General features: G+C 43.5%; 1 protein-coding gene across 1 annotated transcript in view; it reads right to left on the reverse strand.

Moving 5' to 3' along the window:
• Nucleotides 1-2147: 2147 nt before the first annotated feature.
• The window catches only part of STAC (SH3 and cysteine rich domain), a 72585-nt gene continuing 50460 nt past the window's right edge, over nt 2148-24272 (reverse strand). The window contains exons 3-11 of the mRNA XM_033165700.1: nt 23632-23732; nt 21730-21811; nt 19791-19906; nt 15754-15835; nt 13702-13772; nt 13017-13105; nt 10012-10063; nt 7494-7631; nt 2148-3613 (exon numbers count right to left, since the gene is read on the reverse strand). Coding sequence (XP_033021591.1) covers nt 3515-3613; nt 7494-7631; nt 10012-10063; nt 13017-13105; nt 13702-13772; nt 15754-15835; nt 19791-19906; nt 21730-21811; nt 23632-23732 — 830 coding nt within the window. The 3' untranslated portion in view covers nt 2148-3514. The remainder of the gene's footprint in view (nt 3614-7493; nt 7632-10011; nt 10064-13016; nt 13106-13701; nt 13773-15753; nt 15836-19790; nt 19907-21729; nt 21812-23631; nt 23733-24272) is intronic.

The raw sequence follows: 24272 nt of genomic DNA on the forward strand, positions 1-24272 counted from the left end.
AAAAACGGGGTTCAGCAGCATTTAGAGCTGGAAGATGCATTCTGTGTTCTTCGGGAAAGGAGGCGGCAGTGTGCACTGTAAGAGAACTCTCCTATCTAATGAAGAGGACAAAGTGCATGTTCTCTTTCCAATGACTGTGGGGTCTTTATTAAGCAGCACATTAAATTAGATGCGAACATCTAGCCTCTGAAATTAATTTTTCCTGTGATCCAGTGTCACACAAAAGCTCGTCTGTCCAAAACTAATCAGTTTGTTAGTGCTGTATCTGCTGTAACTGCAGACATGCAGGGCAAAGGGAAGAAAATAAAACCTTCCGTGGGGCACTAATTTACAATGTTACCAAGGTCCAATTTGTACATCCTGGTGCTCTATATACATTTGCCTTGGGGACACACGGGGGCTGGGCACACACCAGTGTTTAATGTGCATGTACATCACACAGATCCATTTTTTCCTCTGTACGTTTATGTGCACATTCATCCACACATGAGCATTCAGGTGAACTCTGTTTTTTTCTTTCACATCAGTGGGTAGTGCTTGGTGGCATGTATTAGCACATAACATGCATGTTGGATTTTTTCTCTCCTTACTGCGCTATCTGCAATTGTAGGCCCAGCCCACCCATGAGATAAGGCGAGGTGACTGCCTCAGGCACCTGCTTAACATTAAATAGCTGAGCACTAATACAAGCCTCTTTGATGAACCAAAGGAACATGAGAACAGTGATATGCATCAGTTTATAACAGTATGGTTAATTCAGGAATTTTTTTCTTTAAAAAAATCTTTATTTTATTGCTTAGTATCAAAAGAAATGAGACGTTGATTAAAGGCCATTGTGAATTGAAATTAATATTCATCTTTATCCTATGAAGCAGGATTGAAGGAGGAACTTGAAATTAACAGAAGCCACTGAAATAGGACAGAATCACAGTATGTTGCATTCAAGTAAACAGTAGCATGTATGGATGGATGGATGTATAATTTGACCTAGTCTTTGCGGATCAGAAGACACTAACTATAGTTTTTCGTCAGGCATTTCAGGACCCCACTTTGCTCAGATCAGTAAATGTCAAATAGAGCCATGGCATAAAAGAGGCTGTGTCGATAATGTGTCTAATGTTCTTCCCCTTTGTTATAAGGGACTTTTGTTTCCTAACACTAAGGCTGCAATCCCATAGCCACTTACCTGGGAGTAAACCTCATTGAACTCAGTGAGACTTAATTTCTGAGCAGACATGCATAGGATTACATTTTAAGTTGCCTGGTTTTCCTATGCAAAAAAAAAAAAGGATTTTTTGTGTGTGCAAACATATATATAATAAATTAAAAGATATGAAGCTGAATCCCCCTTCTCTTTTTGGGGATGGCTTTACTATTTACATGTTCAAGAGCTAGAAAATGGATGGAATGGTTGTCATCAGTGTCCAATTCTACTCCATAAAGTAACAGACAAACTTCTTCAAGCTACTCAGATATATACATGGACCTATGAGCCCACATATGGCTCCTGTTGTACGGATGAGCCATGCACACATTCAGCATTTCCATGTCGGCAAATGTAACTGCAGGATCGGGATGCAGGTTCAAAATCCAAAGAGTTGAGTATATGCTAGACACAGGAGCCCTTTGCTAAGTACAAAAAGTGGGCATGAACTTCCCAGCTGCACCATCTCTGGTAGCAAATACACACTGGGATTCAGCCACAGATTGGAGTGCAAGGCAATAGGTGAAGGTTGAACAGATGTACTTAGAGGTACTGGAATACGGCCACGTGCTTCTTGCTTAAGAGCTGCCAGCTAAGCAGTTTTCAAAAGTGTACAACTGTGGAATTGTTGTTTTTCTTCAGCAGGGGTGGCTAACCTGTGGCTAACTGCCAGATGTTCTTGGACTCCAACTCCCATCAGCTCCAGCCAGCAGAGTTGGTGGTCAGAGATCATGGGAGCTGCAGTCCAGCAATATCTCCTGGGCCTCAGGTTAGCCAACCCTGTTCTTCAGCCAAAGAGCTGAAGTGTTTTAAGGGGGGAACATGATTTTCTGTGGAGCTGTCTGCAACCCTTTCATCCTTTACAAGTATAACTCTCACCCCCTTCTTTTCCTTCCCTGATGTTTATATTGCCTTTGAGATTGTGTGCACGTTTTAAACATGCTGGTAAAACTTGTTCAAAGGGGAATTTCTAGATAGTTGATTTATAAAAAGAAGAACGAGAGGGGCTTGGAACTCTTAAAACAGTAAACGTTGGACAACAATACATTGCTTGTTACTTAAGTCTCTGAATTGTTGTGTACCTTGTAAATTCTGCACAGGCCCATAAATTCTGCGCAGCCTCAAGGATGATTCCTTGATGCAGACAGAGCTTCTGACTAGATTGCTCGTTGAACCACAATTTGAAACAGTGGGGGAAATTCTGGTTTTATAGTTGCAGTTCCCATCTGTGGCCAGATTCCAAAACTAGGCGTGCTTAAGTCTTGTAAGTCAATAAGCTAAAATGCGCCTAACTTTATGTTGGATTGTTTCTGGCATGTGCTTCAAGGTGAATTGCTAACACCTTTGGTCTTTTGAATTTGGTTGCATTTGTTCACAAATGTATTACCTCAGTATGTTTTTATTCCACTCAGTGTTTTTTGTCAGCTAGAATCGTATTTTCCCCTGTTGTGAAATGAAATTGGTTAACCATATAAACAGGAACATGCTATATACACACATATATTAAAAATATGCTCAAACAATATCAGAAAAATAGAAAAATTCTGCAACCCAGTTTTCCTACAGAAGGAAAAGGAAAAGACTATTTTGGACTAGGCCTGCTTTGGGGAAATAGTGCTTGTTCATCAGCTGTTTAAACATTTACATCCAACATGTGCTAAAATCTTTGCTTGTATACAAGAAACCCAAAGGACGTATAAGATCGCCACAGCAACATATATAAAAAATCACAGAGAAGTCCAGACCACAGACTGTTTCCTAAACCAACAGCTCCACAGTTCATCCCAAGTGAAAAAAGTCAGAAACAAACATTGTGCCGATTCTCTAAAACCATGGACAACATTTTAGGACCAGACTCACACTATATACTTCAAGCTGTAGTAATACATGGAAAAGGTCTGAACCCTTACTCATTCAATCACACTTCAAATGAGAAAGAAGTCCCAAACAGTTTTCTTAAGACACATGAACAGGGTGCAGATCTAAGTTTAGTTGTCTGTTCCCATGAGTGTAATAGTTAGCAGCCTTGCTCAAAAAAATTATCCAGTTTAACTTTTCACTTATTTTAAAAAGTAAACAAGCTATTCCTTTCCTAAGCCTCATGCCACTCTTGTCTGGCTCCATTCCTGATTGTTGTTGACCAACCATCTCTTGTTGCTTAAATGTCTGATATCAACTGATCATTGTGGTTGTCATATGATTTCCTTGGTCATCTGCAAGACTGCTTCGTTGAGGGTTACACAGTGCAAGATGAGGCAGGCAGGTCTCGCCAACAAAGCATCACAATTGCAGTGGTTGAACAGGGAAAACTCAGATGTTTTCTAGGGCATCTACAGGGACGAAGCCCTTTTTCTTTCCACTGCATACTTTGATAAAGCCGCCGTGTTCCTTTTCTGAAGTAATACAGATCTGTAGACAAAGAATGGAGAGAAAAGTTTAAACACCCCACACTCAATAACCACTTCTGTTCAGGAACCCAAATAGGTATAGGTGATGCTTCGTGGCTGTAAGGTCTGAGCTGAAACGGACCACCAGATTTCAAAGCCCACAACAATGGGATGCCCACCCACACAAGAAGCAATGGGGCCTGCATCATACCACTTTAGTAATCAGCTGTCCATCAGGCGAAATTTGTAACGTGTGCTTTCCAATTCAGCCTCATGAACATAACGTAAGATTTTCTCCTTCCTCCCATCCATTCTAACACTGGTGTGTGCCTTAAGTAGAGATCAGACAAAAGCAAGTTTCATGAGGCTCCTTGCATTGTGTGTGTATGTGGGGGCAGGGGCACCTGAATCCAAAACAGGCCTAATGAGATAGCCTGAAATCTCTTGCAATCTTCAAAGGTCTCCTTGTCTGATTTCCTGGGTATGATGAAACCTCTGGCTTTTGCTTGGCTGGAATGTTGCCTGCTGTGAAGTGGTAAGCCACACCAGTTGCTCTGCTCAGTTTCGTCTCTGGCCTCATCTACCATGGGCCTGTGGGCCTCAGTCTAAAAGAACCCCCCCCATCGCCGAGACCACATAACACCGGTCCTGAGAGATCTGCATTGGCTCCCAGTACGTTTCCGAGCACAATTCAAAGTGTTGGTGCTGACCTTTAAAGCCCTAAACGGCCTCGGTCCTGTATACCTGAAGGAGCGTCTCCACCCCCATCATTCAGCCCGGACACTGAGATCCAGCGCCGAGGGCCTTCTGTCTGTTCCCTCACTGCGAGAAGCAAAACTACAGGGAACCAGGCAGAGGGCCTTCTCGGTAGTGGCGCCCGCCCTGTGGAACGCCCTCCCATCACAGGTCAGGGAAATAAACAACTACCTGACATTCAGAAAAAACCTGAAGGCAGCCCTTTTTAGGGAAGTTTTTAATGTTTGATATTGTTGTATTTGGTTTCTGTTGGAAGCCGCCCAGAGTGGCTGGGGAAATCCAGCCAGATGGGCGGGGTACAAATAATAAATATTATTATTATTATTATTATTTTCTCTGCACCACCTCCCTGGATCTTCCCATGCCTTGGGCTCAGCAGTTCCTTTCTTCCCACATCTGTCATGTATTTAACTCCCAGCACAACATCAGGGGGATCTAGTGCAGAACTGGTCCCTATTTGTGGCTGCAGTGTTCAGGAAGCTTAGAGCACCGCCCACTTGTAACAACATATTGAAGGAGTTCTTTGTGCAATTTCTCCCCTAGGCCCTCCTAAAGTCGACGAGCAAGCCATGCTCTTTTGCATCCCTCTCAGGCTCCAGCTTTGTTACAAGGGTTTATATTATCTACTTGAAAGCAGAAGGGTACAAAGCTATATAAACACAAAGTGCTTTGCTTTCTGGGCAAAGCGACCCAGCATGCATTAGGAGGGCACTAAAAATATCTCTGCCTGTCTGAATGATGTTTTGTATTGCTGCTGTTGATATAACATTGTGCATAAAAACTTCCTCATTTCCTGCAATGGGCATTTTATGGTTTGTATGTGCACGTATTGCCATACATATATAACCCTCATTAATGTGCTGGCGAGTTTGTGTAAGAATGAGAAAAGGATACATTCCTGTTTGTCATGTTCAGGACCATTTTAAAATATCAAGGAACTCCACCTCAGGCTGAGCAAATGAAACCTTCAAATGAGTGTTCCTAGCAGTTGGTTTGGTTCAGTGATTTTTGTCGTCTAATGTCTGTATCAAAGAAAGAGAATGCAGCTCCACACTGTAAATTCGTATGTGCGCAACGTGGTCAGATAGGTTTGTCACATAAATATGTGAGCCAGCTGAGACCCACCACGTGGAGGCTCCTTGAAACGGCAGCTGACACAGGCAATGATCCGCCCATGCACAGGGTCTTACCATGCAAGCTGGTCAGCACTATGCAGTACATTTTCGTTCTGCCATGAAATGAATGCGCCAAATTCTGATAGGGTTGCCATATGTTCAGAATTTCCCAGGCATAGCTGGGATTTGGCAGTTGGAAACGGTGCCTGGGAGGAAATCGCCGAAATGTCTAGGACAGTGGTGGCGAACCTTTAGAGACCGAGTGCCCAAACTGTAAACCAAAACCCACTTATTTATCACAAAGTGCCCAAACTTTTTGAGCTTTTTTGGGGGGATCGCACAAAAGTTGCTTTGCTTTGGGGGGGGGCGCCCCAAAGCTGCTGAGATTTTTTTTTTGGGGGGGGAGAGAACAGAAATAAATGACAAATAATACCTTTGCTGGAATTAACATGCAGCGCTGACATCATCGTCTGCCAAAGCACCAAAAACACACACACACACAGCACAATAAGGGTTAAAAAAACGAACACTGTTATGCCCAATCAGAAACAACTACTGACGCAGCAAATTGAAAAGCAGATCAATCGCCGAACACAATCTCCAGCGACTAGCAAAAAAAAAAAAAAGTTCAAGGTTTCAACAGCGGACGCAAGCCTGGGGAAAAAACAACAACAACAGCACGGATGGGCCGATGGTGCGCGTGCCAGCAGTGAGGGCTCTGCGTGCCAAGTCTGGCACGCGTGCCATAGGTTCGCCACCACTGGTCTAGGATAATCCGGACGTATGGCAACCCATGCCGGAGGTATAGATTTTGGTGAATTTCCTTTAAAACAGCTCAAAAACTTCATATATTATTTTTTTGGCAAAGAGAGAGAGAGAGAGAGAAACAACAACTTTGTCAAAAGAAGCTCAACAATTTTTGTGTCCAGATTTTCACTTTTTGAAACATGGCAACCCTAAATTCTGAGCACACCACACAAGTTCATCTTCAGGGGTAGAGTGCCTGCTTTGTACACAGAACATCCCAGGTCCAGTTTCCAGTATCTCCAGTTGTGGCTGGAGAAGTCTTCTGTTTGAAAGCCTGGACGGTTACTACCAGTCAGTGTAGATGCTGAGCTAAATGGACCAAAGGCTTGATTTGGTGCAAAGCAGTATTCTGCATTGTTTTTGTTCATCTGCAATCCCTGGACTTTGGTATCCTCCCAAAACCGATTGCGCAAAAGGGCTAGATTGACCAGTGGTCTGACCTGCTGTCCCGTGTGCTCCTTCTTCCCACGGTAGTGGCAGAGTACTTGTCATTTCACTCAGTGCCTCCCCAAAATCCATTAATAGCATCAACGCATAGCATAATTTTGACTTAACTGGCTTTTTTTGTATGGGTATTAAAAAAAAGGAAGGAAAATTACTTGCTGTGACTGAGAGGCAGTGGAGTTGCTAGCAAGATGGACTGGCTTTTTAATCATTGCTTTTAATTAACAGAGACTGTGAACGACTCTTGTCCTATTATAGACTAGCTTTCTATTAATCTACGGTACTTAACTGCCTGGCATAAGCTGGACTGCCATGGGCTAGTAGGAAGCAGGAAGCAACAGTAATAAACAACAACAACCCCAGGTCCATATAATTTGCCATGGTAGTCACTTCCAGTTCAATTACAACTCAGTGTAAGCCCACTTCCTTGGAACGAATAGCTGATTTGCACATGCAAGTAAATAATTGACTATCACAGATCACACAAGTGTCTCTAGTGGAAAGTTTTGTGTCCAGTAACAGTGCTCCCCTTGTGGTGCCTAATCTGCGACATCCATTTCGCAATTTATCATGGGTGCTGTAAACTTCACACATGGCTGTGTGAACTTGCCTATTTATTTCATAGGTATGTATGCTAGGCACCACAATCTTGAATCTCCAATCATAATACATTCTCTTGGAAGTATGGACCATGGGATTTGGTGGAGCTAATTGCATGAGAAAAGTAGAGGTGTGATCACAACGTTTTAATGCACAGGAAGGAATTCCAGGTTTACTCACTTGATTCTCTTTCAGGGTTATCTGCCCCTGCTCCTTGCATCCAATAAACGTTCTGATACACCTGAAGACATGTTCATCTTGTTGTACTCTTTGAACAAAATTTGCTGGGAAAAAGCCAACTCGGTCTTCTATTTTCCCCTGCGAAGAAGGTGAAATGACAGAAGAAGAGTTATGCTGATCAGAAGGTTGGCGGTTCGAATCCTCGCAATGGGGTGAGCTCCTGTTGCTCGGTCCCAGCTCCTGCCCACCTAGCAGTTCGAAAGCACGTCAAAGTGCAAGTAGATAAATAGGTACCGCTTTGGTGGGAAGGTAAATGGTGTTTAAGTGCGCTGCTCTGGTTCGCCAGAAGCAGCTTAGTCATGTTGGCCACATAACTCGGAAGCTGTACGCCGGCTCCCTCGGCCATTAACGCAACATGAGCACCGCAACCCCAGAGTCGGACATGACGGGACCTAATGGTCAGTGGTCCCCTTTACCTTTACCTAATGCTCTTGAAGATGGTTTGGAAGCTGCTGCTACTGGTGCAGAATGCCGTGGCCTGATCTTAAAGACTTACACCGGTTGCTGGTTTGCTTCTGAGCCAAATTCTAGTTATTTATGCTGTTGCAGAAAGCACTAAATGACATGCAGCCCAGATATCTGAAGGAGTTACTACTCCTATATAGATATGGAGAGAGCCCTGTTGGCAGTTCTTCCATCCTATGAAGTTCATGGGGTGATAGGGTGTGAAAGGGTCTTTCTGCAGTGGCCCCCCGACTGTGAAATGACCTCCATTCTGAGGTTTGGCCACACTGTATATCTTATGACATCCGGTTCATTTTGCACGGGCTTTTGGGGGTGAAGGATGAGATCAGAATGTCCCTTCCATTTAATATTTACAAAGTACATTGTATTGAGTGGTACATAACTGCCCTGGGACTCCATGGTGAAGGGTGGGCTGCTGCATTGCGTTTTGTTTTGTATATATTACATTTTTAGCCTCCAAGGTCTAATGCACTGAGCCTCTTGGGCTTGCCGATCAGAAGGTCGGCGGTTCGAATCCCCATGATGGGGTGAGCTCCTGTTGTTCGGTCCCGGCTCCTGCCAACCTAGCAGTTCAAAAGCTCGTCACAAAGTGTGAGTAGATACTGTAAATAGGTACCACTCCGGCGGGAAGGTAAACAGCGTTTCCGTGTGCTGCTCTGGTTTTGGTGCTCTGTTGCACCAGAAGTGGCTTAGTCATGCTGGCCACATGACCCGGGAAAAAACTGTCTGCAGACAAACGCCAGCTCCCTCGGCCTGTAAAGCGAGATGAGCGCTGCAACGCCAGAGTTGTCTGCGACTGGACTTAACTGTCAGGGGTCCTTTACCTTTTATGGCATTCAAAGCAGTGTACATAGTTCTCCTTCCTCCCATTTTATCCTCAAAACCACCCTGTGAGGCAGATACAGCTGAGAGACAGTGACCAGTCCAAGGCCACCCAGTCAGCTATGAGTCCTAGTGGGGAGATGAATCTGAATTTATCCAGAGACTCTAACTGGTGCAGCACACTGTCTCTCACATTATGGTAATGCTCCCACCAAATAGGCGGATGGGTTGATTGCATCCTTCTGTTTCAGCTACTGCTCTGAATCAGCACCCCAGATTGAGAAAGAAGGGAAGAGCCCTTAAATTGTTGCAGTAATTTGCCAACAAGGCACTGCTGATGCTTGGGAAGTGGGGCCGTGAGGTTGCAGTTCAAGGTGCCTCTGGGGTTACTGCTGGCAAGTCTGCTTTTCTTCCACCCTCCCATCAACCAATGCCCCTTCCTTGCTGCTGCTGTGCCTTGCAAAGGCTTCCTTAGAATGTCAATAACAGGGCCAGATTTTGGTAATATGGCACCCTGAGCAAGGACAGAATCCCCTCCCCCAAACATTTCTTATTTTCATGCTAATTCACTTGGGCACAGTTGCTTTTTGTGGATCTTCTCAGTAGATACCCATATAAATATAGGTATTATTAATTAATTAATTAATTAATCAATCAATCAATTATGTGCCCTTTCTATGGGAGCCAGTGTGGTGTAGTGGTTAAGAGCGGTAGACTCGTAATCTGGGGAACCGGGTTCGCGTCTCCACTCCTCCACATGCAGCTGCTGGGTGACCTTGGGCTAGTCACACTTCTCTGAAATCTCTCAGCCCCACTCACCTCACAGAGTGTTTGTTGTGGGGGAGGAAGGGAAAGGAGAATGTTAGCCGCTTTGAGACTCCTTCGGGTAGTGAAAAGTGGGATATCAAATCCAAACTCTTTTTCTTCTTCTCTTGACTTTGTGCACTGTGCAGGGAAACTGTCCACACTGCCAGTAAAGTACTACTTTATATCAGCTACTGAGTGGCTACCAAGGAACAAAAGTGTTCCCTTAGGTCAGAGTTAAGCACACACCTTTCAAGCCTACAAAATGCTGCTCCAACGCACTGAAGCAAAGTAATGTGCACTAGTGCCAACACACACATGCAATGTTCATTTTCTTTCCACATTACTTTGGTAGTTGCGATCGTACCTTCCACCAGTCTTCATTTGAGTCCTCCAGAAGTGTGATCCTATCTCCTGGCCTACAATCAGAAGGCAGAAGCATTAGGAACACATTGTTTAGATAAATGAATGTGTATTACGTTGGGCATTTTGTTATGAGTTCAGTTCAGCAGAATTTTATTCATTCATTCATTCATTCATCCATTCATTCAATTTGTCTACTGCTTTTCATTCAAACATCCCAGGGTGCTTCACAACAGGAAAAATACAAAACGAGAACATAAAATACATAATAAAACCAAAACACACTAAGAACCCAAACGACAACAATAACAACAAAATATATTTCTTAAACCCTGCCCTTCTGACTGGGTTACTCCAGCCACTCTGGGCAGCTTCCAACAAAATACAAAGGGAGGGGGGAATCCTGCATCAAACATGAAAAGCTTTATTTTCATTTTAAAAGGCACAGTATGTCAACATTTTCTGTGTTAATTTACATTACTATTAGCTGGCTTTATTGAGTTTTAAATGGCGATGAATTGTGAGCTGCTTTGTAAAGCTTATTCAAGCAGAGCAGGCCAAGGATAATTTGAATAAAAATAGAAAGTTATTCTGTTTATGCTTGTTCATGTATAATGTTACCCATGAATTCCACAATTTCTTCAGTCTTCCAAAGTGACTTTAATGATGATTTTATCCATTTTATCCACATTCTGGGATTCAAACCTACTGATCTAAATGAACCAGCTGAAGTTCCCACTGTGAAGCCAATGAAATAAGCTGGTCATGATTAACTCAGGCCCTATAGCAAGGATGGGGAACCTCAGGCCTGGGCACCAAATGTGACCCACCAGGTGTCTCTGTCTGGGGCTCAGAACTCTCCCCAGACCATACCTCCTCTTCCTACTTTTGCTTTTGGTCCTGTCCACCACTGGCCTGTGGGAGGTTACCCAGAACCCCTCAGGCTGAAAAAGGTCCCCCAGCTCTTGCCTACAGCTTAAGCTAACTCTAGCAGGACGGGAATCATTGAGTCCTTTGATGCCCTCTCTAGATCCAGTGAACAATTATCTCAATTTTTCCTTTTGTTTTCACATCTACGTGCATCCCTATTGCAAAGTTCCTAAGCACCTCATGAGGAATCTTTAGTAAAATCCAAGTCGCTCCAATGTGACTGTTGGTTTAGCCAAACTTAGAGCAGCAGAGACAAATAAAAGATGATCCTGTGTCAATTCCAAAACGCCATTCTTCATACATGTCTAGTTTTTGGGTTAGCGCCTTGTTCTTGACGTAAAGTCATCACCATCAAATGTCAGCTACAGAAATGTTGAGAAAACTCTTATCATGTATGCCCCATGTAATCTGTTTATAGTCAGGGAGGAGCACAGCTGGGGGCTTGGAAATTAATATATATACTGTATGTTGAAATGTGATGGTGAGGACTGTTCATGCTAGAATCACAACAACAACAACAACAACAACAACAACAACAACAACAACTATCTGGGCCAGTGTCCTCAGTGGAAAGAAAGATGAATTCTTTCTCCTAAATGATTGCCAAAATGCATACTACTGGTTGCTTTTTTTGGGGGGGGGGAATCCTTCATCAATGGGAACTGCCTCAATATCATGATTTTTGAAATGCTAAACATCATCTGCTCCCCCTTCCTGATTCAGGAAAACACTCTGGCATATTCAAAACAAAATCGAAAATTCTTTCTAGTAGCACCTTAGAGACCAACCTGTAACTGGAACTCTGGCATATTTCCTGCTACCTGCGGCTCATATCTAGCTAAGAGTAAAAGTCTGAGGTCTGAGGCCTGTTTGATGGGAGAGCACTTAAGAAGGGAGGTGGAAGCATGTAGGGGGTGACTAGGCAACCACAAGACTTGTTCTTCAGCCCCAATTTTCCTTCTCCAGCTGGTCAGGAGGTGGCAGCTGCAATGGTTGGGGTGATGAAGTGGCAGGACAAGGTGGGTGGTGGCAACTGTGACTCTGAAATCTAATGCTGAGTAGTTGCCAGAGTGATTCACCTGATGACTCTAGCTCTGAAGACAAAGATTTTATCTAACTTAGGGCTGGGATTTACATTACATCCAAGCATCTGTGATGGCAGATAAATGGTTCTTTGGGCACAGGAAATGGGGATTGTGAGAGTGGCAGGATGAGTCAGCCAGAGGCCGAACACAAAACCCCAAAATGAAAAGTTGTTGGGGGAAGCTAGAGAAAGAGGGAAGCAATCCTCTCCCCTGCCGCTTCTCTGTCCCTAAGCGTCTCCTCCTGAAAGTCTTCTGCAGTTTTAAAGGGGACTGTTTATCTACTTCTGCATTTCGTTAGGTCATTTGTATATGAAACCATTGTCACAAAATGTGGCTCTCTTGGATTCATTTGTCTTGTCATTTTCGGTGAAGAAGGAGCAAGATGATGCCCTGTCACTACACCGAATAGACTTCTTCTTCTTTAAAAAACAAACAAAAAACTTTTATTTTTATCTAGACAATCCATTTTTGCCACACAGTCATGTATTGTCCTGCAAGTTCTATTTTTACATGCTGTGAATAAATTATCTGGGGATGTTGTGGTGGATGGAGCCTGAATAGCTGCAGAGGTAGACAGGGTTGTCATCTAGCCTCTCAGTTCAGCCTTCACTAACCTCCTTGAAGGCCACAACTCACACCGGCGCTCCTTAAGTGCTTTTCCTGGCAGGAATGGGTCCTTGAACATTGATAAAACCTCTTGCTTTCCTTGTCTGGAAGATGGAGAGAGACGTGTCTGTAGAAAGCGTGGCTGGAATACAGCCTACTGCATGAGCTTACTCTCGCTCTGTCCACTTTTGCTTCTGTCCCTACCTACTTTTTCCTTTGGCATTCAGCTCATTATTGGTGTGTGCAACCTGGAAAGTTCCCCTCGAGGAATTGTGGCCTTTGAGCTGGCTTGGCCCTGCTGTTACATGAACACATTTGCACAGCAGGTCAGATCTGCATCCTTCCCAATTCCCATTAATAAAAATACAAAAGTCTACCATAACTTCACCTCATTTCCAAGTCTTCGTTCTCTTGTGGTACAAATTTGTACAAGGCAACATAGGCATTTGTCTGTACTGCGTCTTTATTGAGAGATCCCTTCGGCGTGGGAAAAAAAAGAAAAGAGGATATATTGGAATCTGTTCTTTAACAGTAGCGCTTTGTATAGAACAAAACTGTAGACAAATTCAACCACATGCACTCTGAAAATGAGGTACTGATTTGATGAGGTAGGGTGGTTTTGTTTACGGAGCAATTGGGAGTAATAGTCAAGTTCGAGCCAAATATACTGCCGTGTTTATCTTAACTCGGCTCCCAGGTGGAGAACCCAAATGCGGGAAATCTATTATTTGGCGGTCTCTAGACTAATTTTGAAACAGAATTAACAAGCCGTCAGATTTCTGGATTTTGGCAGTGGGCTCCATGCTTTAGAATCTGTTGAATCACTTTGTCATGGACATAAATAAGGCCTCATTCATAGACACTCATAGGAGCCACTTTGCTACTATGTGATCCCAAACTGCCCTATACGTAAAAACCACCTTCATAGGAATGTGAAATTTAATTTCGGCTTTGTTACAGCACAGTCCTATATATATGCCTACTTAAATGTAGGTCCCATTGAATCCCATGGGGCTTACTCCCAGGAAAGTAGGTACAGAATTGCAGCTTTATTGTCACTTTAAAAAAATCACCTGTAGCATGGAGTTTATTTTCTTCGGTTCATCTCCAAAGTCCGTGGTACCATTTACTGAGTATGTGAACACTGTAATTAAGGGGACAGCAAATATTAGGACCGAAATCCTAGCTGCCAAACAAGCCAGCCATTTGTTTCACGTGTTTCTTTTATTCCAATGCTATTATCTTTCTGCTTTCGTTTTGTCATTTTGAAACTTCGCTCATAATGCGTAGCACCTTCTGCAAATGAAGTAGCAAAGCAGTTGACTCTGATGTGCTCCTATTGGCATTTCTGTAAGCCTTTAATGGGTATGTGGAATTGTCCACATCCACATGTGAACGTCAGTTGTCATCACGTTGCTCTTTAGCCCTCTCTACTCTACATCTCCACCAATGGTGAATCCTTGGTATTGCTAAACCCTGCTTTGGGGTTTTATATGCAGAGTACTGCAGCAGCTATTAATAGCATCTATGAATAGCACCCACACTATTAATAGCATCAACTTGTCATCTCAAAGAACAGTTCCATAATCAAAGGCAGTTGCATACTGTGTCTCTAGTGTGAAATGTTTCCATTAGCTCTTTGTAATGCCGGATGACTTCTTACCACCTGTGGCAGCAAATACAGCTTTTCTGTGGCCATGGACACCTTCATTATTGAATACCCCCCAGTAGCTGGCTCATGTAACAACTCTTGCTAGGAGATTTTTTTAAAAAAACCAAACAAAATGGAAATGATGCATACGTGCAAGAGGATCTCGAAAATTACACAAACTAAATTTATTTTAGTATCGGATCCACTACAGTATTGCTTTGAGCTAAGGAAGATGGTATTTTTTCAAGTAGCCAAAAAGACCAGAAATCAGCATTTGTAGGCTACCTTCCCCTGCACTGAATACTGAACCCCATCAGGCCACATGATGTCTCCTTCAAAAATGTTAGACATAAGAAACAAGGGAAGGACTGTGGCTCAGTGTTGGAGCATCTGCCTTGATGGTCCCTAGTTCCATTCCTGTTGTCTCCAGGACCGGTTGAGAAAAGTCAGTGTAGAATACGCTCAACTAGATGGACCAATTTTCCTAAGAGACCTGCCACGGAACGCCCATTCTGTCCCTAGCCCTACTTGTCATTTGTGGACTGGATTTCATGTTTGCATAGGAGTCGACATGTGTCTACACTCACGCTCAAACTGTGCAGTCTATAGAAGTATTAAATGCAGTGGGTGAAGACGGGTGCACCAGACAGCACGGGTGACTGCTTGATGTAAACCAAATCCCAAGATCACCTAAGATATACAGGTATGACATAGGATATGCCCTTGTACTGGGCTTATCTGCACTTACCTTTTTCCCTGCTCTTTCCAGCCGCAGCTCTGCACTTTAAAGCTCCATGTCAGAGCACTTGTTTTTTCCTCCAGAGGTTTCCCCGCAAAAACCTGCTTTTTAAAGCTGAAGTGCAATGAATGGCAGTTCGGGTTTTCCGCAGATTGTTTGCTCCAGTTCAACTTTAAAGAGCGGGTTTTCACAGGGAAAGCTGCACACACACAGAGAGAGCACTTTGACACAGAGCTTTTAAGTGCCTGGAAAGCGTGGAGGAAAAGTAAGTATGGTTAATAAGCCCAGAACATTGAACCAGAACATTGGCGCTGAAGTATATTCCTTTTCACAAACCTGCATGCCAGAAGCCTTGGGGACATGGGAACTTCAGGAACATGACAAAAGGTTTGTGCAGACAGCATGGGCAATTTAGTAAATATTCCAAGAGGAACATTTTATATAGTACCTGGTGTATAATTTACGTGCCGAGCTTCTGACTGTAAAGAAATCCAATGCTGTTCAAAGGAATGGTTAATGTCCCGCTGATGTTTGTTGGGACACACACAATCAGATCTGTCAACAAGTTACTCATGCAAGGCCAAGTCAGGTAGATCCCACAGGCAACAGTTTCTTTTAAAGGTAGAACAGGTGAATGACAAACAGGGACCTGAAAACATTTAGTGGGGATTATAATTATTTTTCCTTGGTTTGAAGATTGTTTGGGGCCACTGAACATCTGAGCTTTGCACATACCACTATTGCTGCGTTTCCTGTTTATGTCCAATACGCTTCCAGGACTATCACCTTCCTCGGGAACCTCTGCCAAATCTGATGTCTGTAAGAAAGGAGGAGAAGGGGTTTGAAAGCGTGAAAATGAGCAAAAACGAGAAATAGACGCACAAGAGATTGAAGCACACGGCAACAGCTTGGTGGTGGGTGTGGAAGGAATAGGGCGAAGTGTCAACAATGATGACAAAATGTTATTGAGAGGCAGAGTTCAAATATTTGATGGGAGAATAGCAGGACATTTGAGATGCGCTGTAGACCTAGATGCTGAATCTAATTCAAACAGGACTCTCTTATTTACACAGGAGAGGAAAATGGAGTTAAGGGGAAAGGACATGTGATTTTTTTTGGAGTTTACATATGCAGTGGATTATAATTCCATCATCTCAGCAACAACTAGCAAGGAGCACAATATAAATTATTATGCAACAAAATGTATTTATGACAGGAAGCGCACATGAAGGGAGATCCTGCAAGATGTCTGGAGAGTACAGTCTCTCTCTCTCTCTCCTATTTGCACATTGGGGCCTGAGCCATCTGGTGCCTAGGGAAGCAGACAGGTTTTGCACTACTGCAACCATGTCCCTTATTTCCATCCTTTCCCTAACAGGATATGCTCTGGAATCTAAAAGGTGTTCTCTGGAGTCTAGATTGCACTGACTGAGTCTGTTGAGAATCAAGTCCACCTGCTCATCTGCACATCACTCCATTTGCATAGCTCCACCCCCTTGCCTGCCTTCTAGGTTCTTTTTGGTGGTCACATCAGAACTTGACAAATTATCGGGAACTGGCTTCTGGACAGAGGTAGAGGTTCATAGATGCATACACATTAGATGTTGAACAGTTCTATCCCATGTCTGTTTACTTGTAAGAAACCTCTCCATTGTGACTGAGTGAACTGACAGGCCTTAGGAACAGCTCCAGGGACCCAAAGGCTAGCGCTGTTAGGAAGGTGTTGGATATCACTGTTAATATTACTGAATTGAAATCATTGCTTGGATTGCTATATTGTGTTTTGAAATGGATCGGTGCCAGAAATGTTTATTGCAATGATGATACGTTGTCTTGATCTTGCATCACTGTTGTGTTGTAGGCAGCTTTGGACACATCTAAGTGGAAAGGTAGCATAGAAATTAAAATTGCCACCATCAATGTGTGTCTTATCACAGTGATTTAAAATAACAAGTGGTGGCTTAAAAGGTCCCTCTGTTTCAGGCATGGCCCTCCAGATGTTTTGGGACTACAATTCCCATCATCCCTGACCACTGGTCCTGTTAGCTAGGGGTGATGGGAGTTGTAGTCCCAAAACATCTGGAGGGCCAAGTTTGGCCATGCCTGCTCTATACCTTCATGGATCCTGAAATCCCACACTCCAGTCATCTGAAGTACATGTGTTTTCTTCCAAATAAGACTGTGGTTTTAAGTACTACACACTTATGCGTAATCCACTACTTGACAGCCTGACTTGCCAAGGAGTAAATCCCACGACGTATTGCATTCTGTACTTACACCCACTCCCCATCTGATCAAAATTTCAAGGCAAGCTGGCAATATGTTCATGTTTTGCATGCTTGAGTAATCATTTATTACTTAACAGAAAGCTTTACTGATCTGACAAGAAACAATTACATTTGTGGAGATTCTGGTCTGTGGACAAGCTAAACAAATGAAGAGGAAAGTTCACAACGTTTGAACAAAGCTAGCATTTGCTTTGGGGAAATACAACATTCATAAGTTGTGAGGGTTTATAATAGGGCCATTTCAAGAAGCATAACTACTTTCACAAAAGTAAAATAGACATTTAAAACAGTATACAATAACAACTTACAGATTAAAGTTGAAATAGTTGCATGTACATGAAAAGACCTAAGATTAGACTAACATGCAGATTGACCCTGGGACACCCAGGAGGCCGGCTATGGCAGTTTTCCGGGGGGTATTCTGTGCCTACAAATCTGTGCGCAAAATCTGGCGACCATCCAGGTTCTCTGGTGATTTTTGCCTAAGAGGAGAAAATTGAGTTTTGGCTCGTCCGGAAGGTCAGCAAGCCTCACCAGATGGGGGTCGATGGTATCTCTACGTGCCTCTTCGTAAAAAGGACATTAAAAAATAAGTGTTCAGGGCTTCCTATTTCCCCTAATGGGCAGGTGCAAAGTCTCTGGGCACACGGGACTTTTCCAAAAGATCCTTCCAGAACCGGCGAGGGCAGAGCTGAGCTTCTGGTGGGAGTAAAGGCCCTTCTTGCATTTCTGGATACAAGGAAATGGAGGTATGCTGCCGGGACAGCAACATATCTCTCGTGTTCTGCAATTATGTAATCAGGGGACCTCAAGCAGTCCCGTTGTCTCTCTATGTCCATAATTCTTTGCCTGACCACGGATCTTGCTTGATCCAATCCCAAATTTAAGATGGCTTGAGGAGCAAGACCCAATTTCTGCAGAGAGTTCAGGACCGCTATCTGCCAGCCAGACTGGAACCGATCACAAAGAATCAGTGGAGCTATACCTTGGGGGAGCAATTTCAGTGTCAACCACTTATAGATTGATGTTAAGCTAATATGAGCCTCAACTCTCATCATCCCTGTTTCTAATCTAACCCATGCATTTGAAATGCATCTGGGGACTTGTAAGAGGGCTCTGAGAAATTTAGATTGAACTCTCTCAAGGGGAGTGAAAGAAGAGGACAGCGGGCCCAAAAAGGATCCATAAAGGAGCTGTGCCAACATTTTGGCATTTATATAAGGGACAAAAACCCCCGATTGAGTTCTAAAGAATTTGAGGATACAGTTAGCAGATCTTTCCCCAGCACTCCAGGTGGAATTAATATGAATGTTATTGGTTCCTGAGGCCTGGACCGCGACTCCTAGATACTTATAGTTCGAAACTTGTTCTAATTTGTGACCATGGAGTTCCCAGCTTCTAAGCTTTGGTTTTTCCACAAAAGCGAGAATCTTCGCCTTCTGATAATTTACAATGAGGCATTCCGTTTCACAACCGCCAGCCTTCTGATCGGCAAGCCCTAGGCTCTGTGGTAGGTTTGCTGAAATAATATTTTTAAAGCAGTCATCTGCTTTGCATGACCCCAGCACTGTGTACAGCATCATGATCCTATAGTAGGTCCAAGCTTCTGTTTTTCGGTTTTTAAAAAATAGAAATGCTGATGATCATTCAAAATCCTACCTGTGCAGCGCACAGTGAATCCATTTTGCAGAAGTAAGCATTTCAAGTGTTTTGAAACTGTTGGCTTCCCCATAATTATCAAAAATAGTTCTGGCCTTGTTTTTCTATCAGTGTTCTAAATCAAACCCATAAAATGGGATTTCCCATCTGTTCATTTTCTGTTTCTCTCTCTCTTACAGACTCATTTAAAGACTGTCTTTTTGTTTCGTTCTGCTGGCTATGCCAGCCAGATTCTATTGAGGATGGATTTTTATTCTATGGAATTTGCGTCAAAGCCCACTAGTGTGGTGTTTCTGATGGCAGTGACTTCTGTTTCAGTGTATCTGAAGAAGTGTGCATGCACACAAAAGCTCATACCAAGAACAAACTTAGTTGGTCTCTAAGGTGCTACTGGAAGGAAATTTTTTTATTTTTTTATTTTGTTTTGCTGTCTTGCTGTTATTTACTATCAATGCCTGTACCTTTCTTCTGCTGTCCATCTTTTCCAGTATTTTAAAATTGGGGCAAGGGTTTGTCTTCTTTTTTGCCTACTATGGGTGTCACTGTTTGAAAAACCACCATCAGCACTGTGTCAGGCAGGGTGATTATGAATGGGGATGCTCAGATCATGTTTTTTTTATTAGAGAATTTTAAATTACCAACCAAGGTACAGGCAGTGAAGCAGTAGCCTATATATCATTCCCAAAGAAATCAGGTGCCTGCAGAAGACGTTTGAGTAACTAATGATAAGAAGTGGCACATAACCAGGCACCCAAGTCCTTTCTGGGGAAAGTAGGTGGATATAATATGGAAAAAATTGGCAACAACCCAAAACAGCACACTTACTGAGTTCCTTTTTGGTGAATCTGAGCTGCTCCCAGAACTGCCTTTCTTCATTTTCTGGGCTAAGGAAGTTCCAAAGCGAAGTGTTTCATAGACAGGGTCAACCTTATTGCCACAAGCTGCAAAAGAATTGAAACACAGATAAGCAGGGAGAAAAGATAGGACGTTACAAGTTTTCCTCTTCCTCCTTGAAAAATATCGCTTATCCTTTCAAGATGGAAACTAACTTATCCACCTGGGCCGTGGACCAAAACAGATGTTCAGCGGTCGGTCCAGTCCGGGAACCTGGTCTCTGCCAAACATCTGGAAAGAGCGCCAATGTGATCATTATCAGCGCCACCTGTTGATTTGTATGCCAGTTTTCTGCAAAACTGTGCTTAAAGTAGCTCACAACGGATCGAATAAACAATAAGAAACAACAACAAACCCATAATGTGTTGTAAGGGTTCAGAATGTCAGTATAGAACCAGGGATGCTAATGTCCAAATGGGCATTCACTGGATGACTTGGGGGGGGGGTCCAGGCTTGTGCAGTGACTACTGTATATTCTGGTGTATAAGACTATTTTTTAATCCAAGAAAATCTTCTCAAAAGTCGGAGGTCATCTTATACGCCAGGTGGAGAATCTGCGGTTGAGTATATCTCAAACTCTATATTTTAACTGGAAAAGTTGGGGGTTGTCTTATACGCCAGAAAATACGGTACTTTTAATTTTGTCAAGATGTGGGCAACCCATATCTTGCTACTCATCTTTGACTTTCAGTTCATTCAAGGATGGCCCAAGACATTCTGGTGCCTGCGATGGAAAAATCTAAATGCTAACTGCTCCCACCGATCAATATGGGCCCAAATTCACTGGTAAGCTCACAGTGCTAGTGCACTTGGTAAACTCTTACTCATTTCAATGTGACTTGCAGAAAACAGAAACGCTACTAATTTTTTGTGCGCCATCCATGGGTCTGTTTCTTACTTGGAATGCCACCCCAGATTTGTCACCTGAGACCTCCCCTTGGCTAGTGACCTCTGCATTCATTTGAAATCCACGCCTTAGAGCTTCTTACTCAGTAATTTGATTAAGTTTATTTGCCAGTCACTTTCTTTATTCTGAGCCTTGCAACTTCTGCATCAGGGATGGGGAAGGTCAGAACCAAATATAACGCTCCAGGACTCTGTATCAGAACTCTCCCAGGCCATGCCTCCTCTCCCTAAATGCCTCTCATGAGAGCCAGTGTGGTGTAGTGGTTAAGAGCGGTAGACTCGTAATCTGGGGAACCGGGTTCGCGTCTCCGCTCCTCCACATGCGGCTGCTGGGTGACCTTGGGCTAGTCACACTTCTCTGAAGTCTCTCAGCCCCACTCACCTCACAGAGTGTTTGTTGTGGGGGAGGAAGGGAAAGGAGAATGTTAGCCGCTTTGAGACTCCTTCGGGTAGTGATAAAGCGGGATATCAAATCCAAACTCTTCTTCTTCTTCTTCTCTCACTGGCTCTGCTTTGCACCCTGTGTGTTTTTGCCTGGTTGGAATGTACCTGTGAACTCTGGTAATGCCTCTGGGTGGAAGTTAGAGAGGAGTGTCTGTAGAAACTAGCCTACTGCAGAAAGGTGAAACTTACATTTGTTGCTCTGCCTGCTTTGGCCCTTGGCCCCAGCCACCATTGGCATGTGGCCTTCAATGAAGGTTGTCTTGAAGAGACTGAAAATGATTATTCCCCACTCTTGCTCTGTGGAATGAAATGATGTTTGCTAGTGCTACCCTTGTGAAGTTTTTGTTCTCCAAGAGGGAATTACCTGGGCCCCCATGCAGGAACTGAGTCAAAGTCTTGCTTGTGACTAAGCATCACTCGCAAAAGGGCACAGAAGCCTTTGCGATATCAATGAACGCTACAACTTGCAGAATTGGGTGGCGGGGGCCAATAACGAAACAAGACTCTTATCTGAACTTACCAATAGGCATTACTTCTTTGATGCAGCCAAACTGCTCATGAATGAGTAGTGGAGAGCTGTAGTAACGGCGAAAACCTTTGGGCTAGAGAGTAAGCAAATGAGAGAGAGAGAGAGAGAGAGAGAGAGAGAGAGAGAATATAAGGCAATCACGACCCATTCAGTTCAGTGGGGTTGCTAGGTTCAGCAGGCATACAAAGAAGCTACAGTGATATGGTATATCTGCTAATTCTTTATGCAGAAGTCGGGAGCCTATGGCCCTCCCACGGTTGTTGGACTCAAAATTCCCATCAGTCCCAACCAACAGAGTCAATCGCGATGATGGGAGTTGGGAGTTAAACAGCACCTGGCAGGTGACATGTTCCCTATTCCTGCTTTACTGGGGCAACTTTACTTTTTACTGCAAAGCTGAAACTGAACAGAGTAAGTTCCTTCCTGTTGCTGGATCTGCATGGGATCTAGATCATAAGAATATATAAATTAATTTTTGTACTTTAGCATTCATACCGAGGGGAGACGTATGTTTCATTTTTAATTGGAAATATTTTGAAGGCTTCCCCTTCCTGGTAGATGTCCTCTTTTGTGGGGGTGGGGTGGGGGCAAGCTTCTATGCTCAATCGTGCCAATAAAACATCATTTATAACCCAAAAATACAAGGCAGCTAATAAAAAAAGACCAGCCAGAGTTAGAAGATTTAAAAGCCTAGTGTATAAAAATGTTTCACTTGGTGTCTGAAGGCTATAAAGCAAATAAATTAGATCTGACTAACTAGGTACTAATTATGCAAAGCAGATCCCTTGTATAAGCAGTAGGTGTTTCTTTTCTGCCAGCAAAAACCACTCTGTGGTGTGGTGAATCCTGGATGGATCAGCTGCACCCAAATGCACAAAATGGGGAGACAAAATGGGATTTCAGAAGGCACCATCAATTTAGCTCATGGGAGAGATAAATGCCTTTCCCCCCATCCACAGGAGTAGCCAGGCAGGAAGGGGTTTTGAAGGGAGGCGTTTTTTGCTCTGGAGGACCCCTCCCTATCTCCTCAAACCCCTTTCCTCTCTAGGAATCTGGTCTGGTTCATTTTAAGCCACAGAGAGAGCCAAGCTGCAGGATCAGATCTCTCTCTCTCAAAGCAGAAGCCAAAGAAGATGCTCGCTACACACAGAGGTGGGTGGTGGCTCAGTGACACTTCAGGTTCCCAAATGAAACTGGCAATGGAAGGCAAGGGAGCAATGCAAAGAAATTGGGCAGGGACCTAAGAGGGTTGGACACAGAGCAGACCACCCCCGTGTGCGCGATGTTGCTGAGCAGCTTTGCAAGAGTGTGCAAACGAGAACCCAAAGTAGGTTGCTGCTTTGCTCTTTCCCTGGCCAAGAGATGGAAGGAGCAATGAATGAAAAGGTGGAGAAAGATTTAAGGGTTTTTTGTTTCTTTTTGGCCGTTGGTAGGAAAGGCTTGCATTTGGGAATCTGGAACTCTGCAGGACAAAGTGAGAAGCTATGAGGGCTTAAGGGTTTTCAGCATGGGTCCTGGCATTTTGGGGGCAATTGGAGACTATAGGATAAGCAGTGAGCCCTCTGTAGAAATATGGGCCTTGGCAAATGCCCAACCAGTCCCGAAGCCATCCCTGCTGTAGCCCTGTCTGAAAAGCAACAACTCTTGTTTAACTGAGCCTGTAAGAGTCTATATTTCTTAGAGTTGGCATGTTCAGAGTATGATTTTTGAATCTGTGCCTAGAATAACTTTCTTGCTAGATTATCTTTTTCTAAGTACTGTGTGTTTCTTCAATTCAGCCAAGACATTAGGTGGGACCTGCTGGGCCATATCTCTTGCCCAGTCTGTTTTGTGGCTGTGTTTGATCCAATTACTGCCACACACACACACACACACACACAATTACTGCCTTACTAGTTTGCCCATGCAGCGTTGCTGTCCAATGCTCTCTGCACATCTGTGGTGAATGCTCAGCTTGCATGCCTTGCAGCGCAGTCCATGTTTAGCGTTTGTCCCTGTCAGAGGAAACAGAAATAATTTAATTACAGAATATCAATAGTTTCCATGCATCCAAGTGACCTCCCTCAAAGCTCAAACAGGTCTCAAACCTTACAGTACTTCACAAACACCCAGTCTTAATACAACTGTGCAGAATCCACAGACCTATGCCTGGTCCCCCCCACCCCCAACAGGATGGTTTACTTTCTCTTTATTTTCTAAAAGAGTACTCTACAGCTCAGCTGAGAAAAAGATCTCCTTGTTTGCAAATCATAATTGCCTCTCAAAACACAACCCTGTGTCTTATGGGAAAAGTTATGCATTGCTGTAACCACGATTTGATTTGCAATTGGCTTCATGGTTGTACATAGTTGTAATAAATGAATACAATGTTAGATTTTACAAAAAAAAAAAAATACAGCCCAAATGATCCAGTTTTTAACTTCGTCCCTTTCTTCAATCCTAGAACATCTAGTCGCTGCAGATGTGATGTTAAGAACAGATGTACTTGGGCAGCATACCTTAGTTTATCATTCTGCATTCAGAGTATCTTAAAG

Source organism: Lacerta agilis, chromosome 12 (assembly GCF_009819535.1).
Source record: "Lacerta agilis isolate rLacAgi1 chromosome 12, rLacAgi1.pri, whole genome shotgun sequence".
Lineage (NCBI taxonomy): Eukaryota > Metazoa > Chordata > Lepidosauria > Squamata > Lacertidae > Lacerta > Lacerta agilis.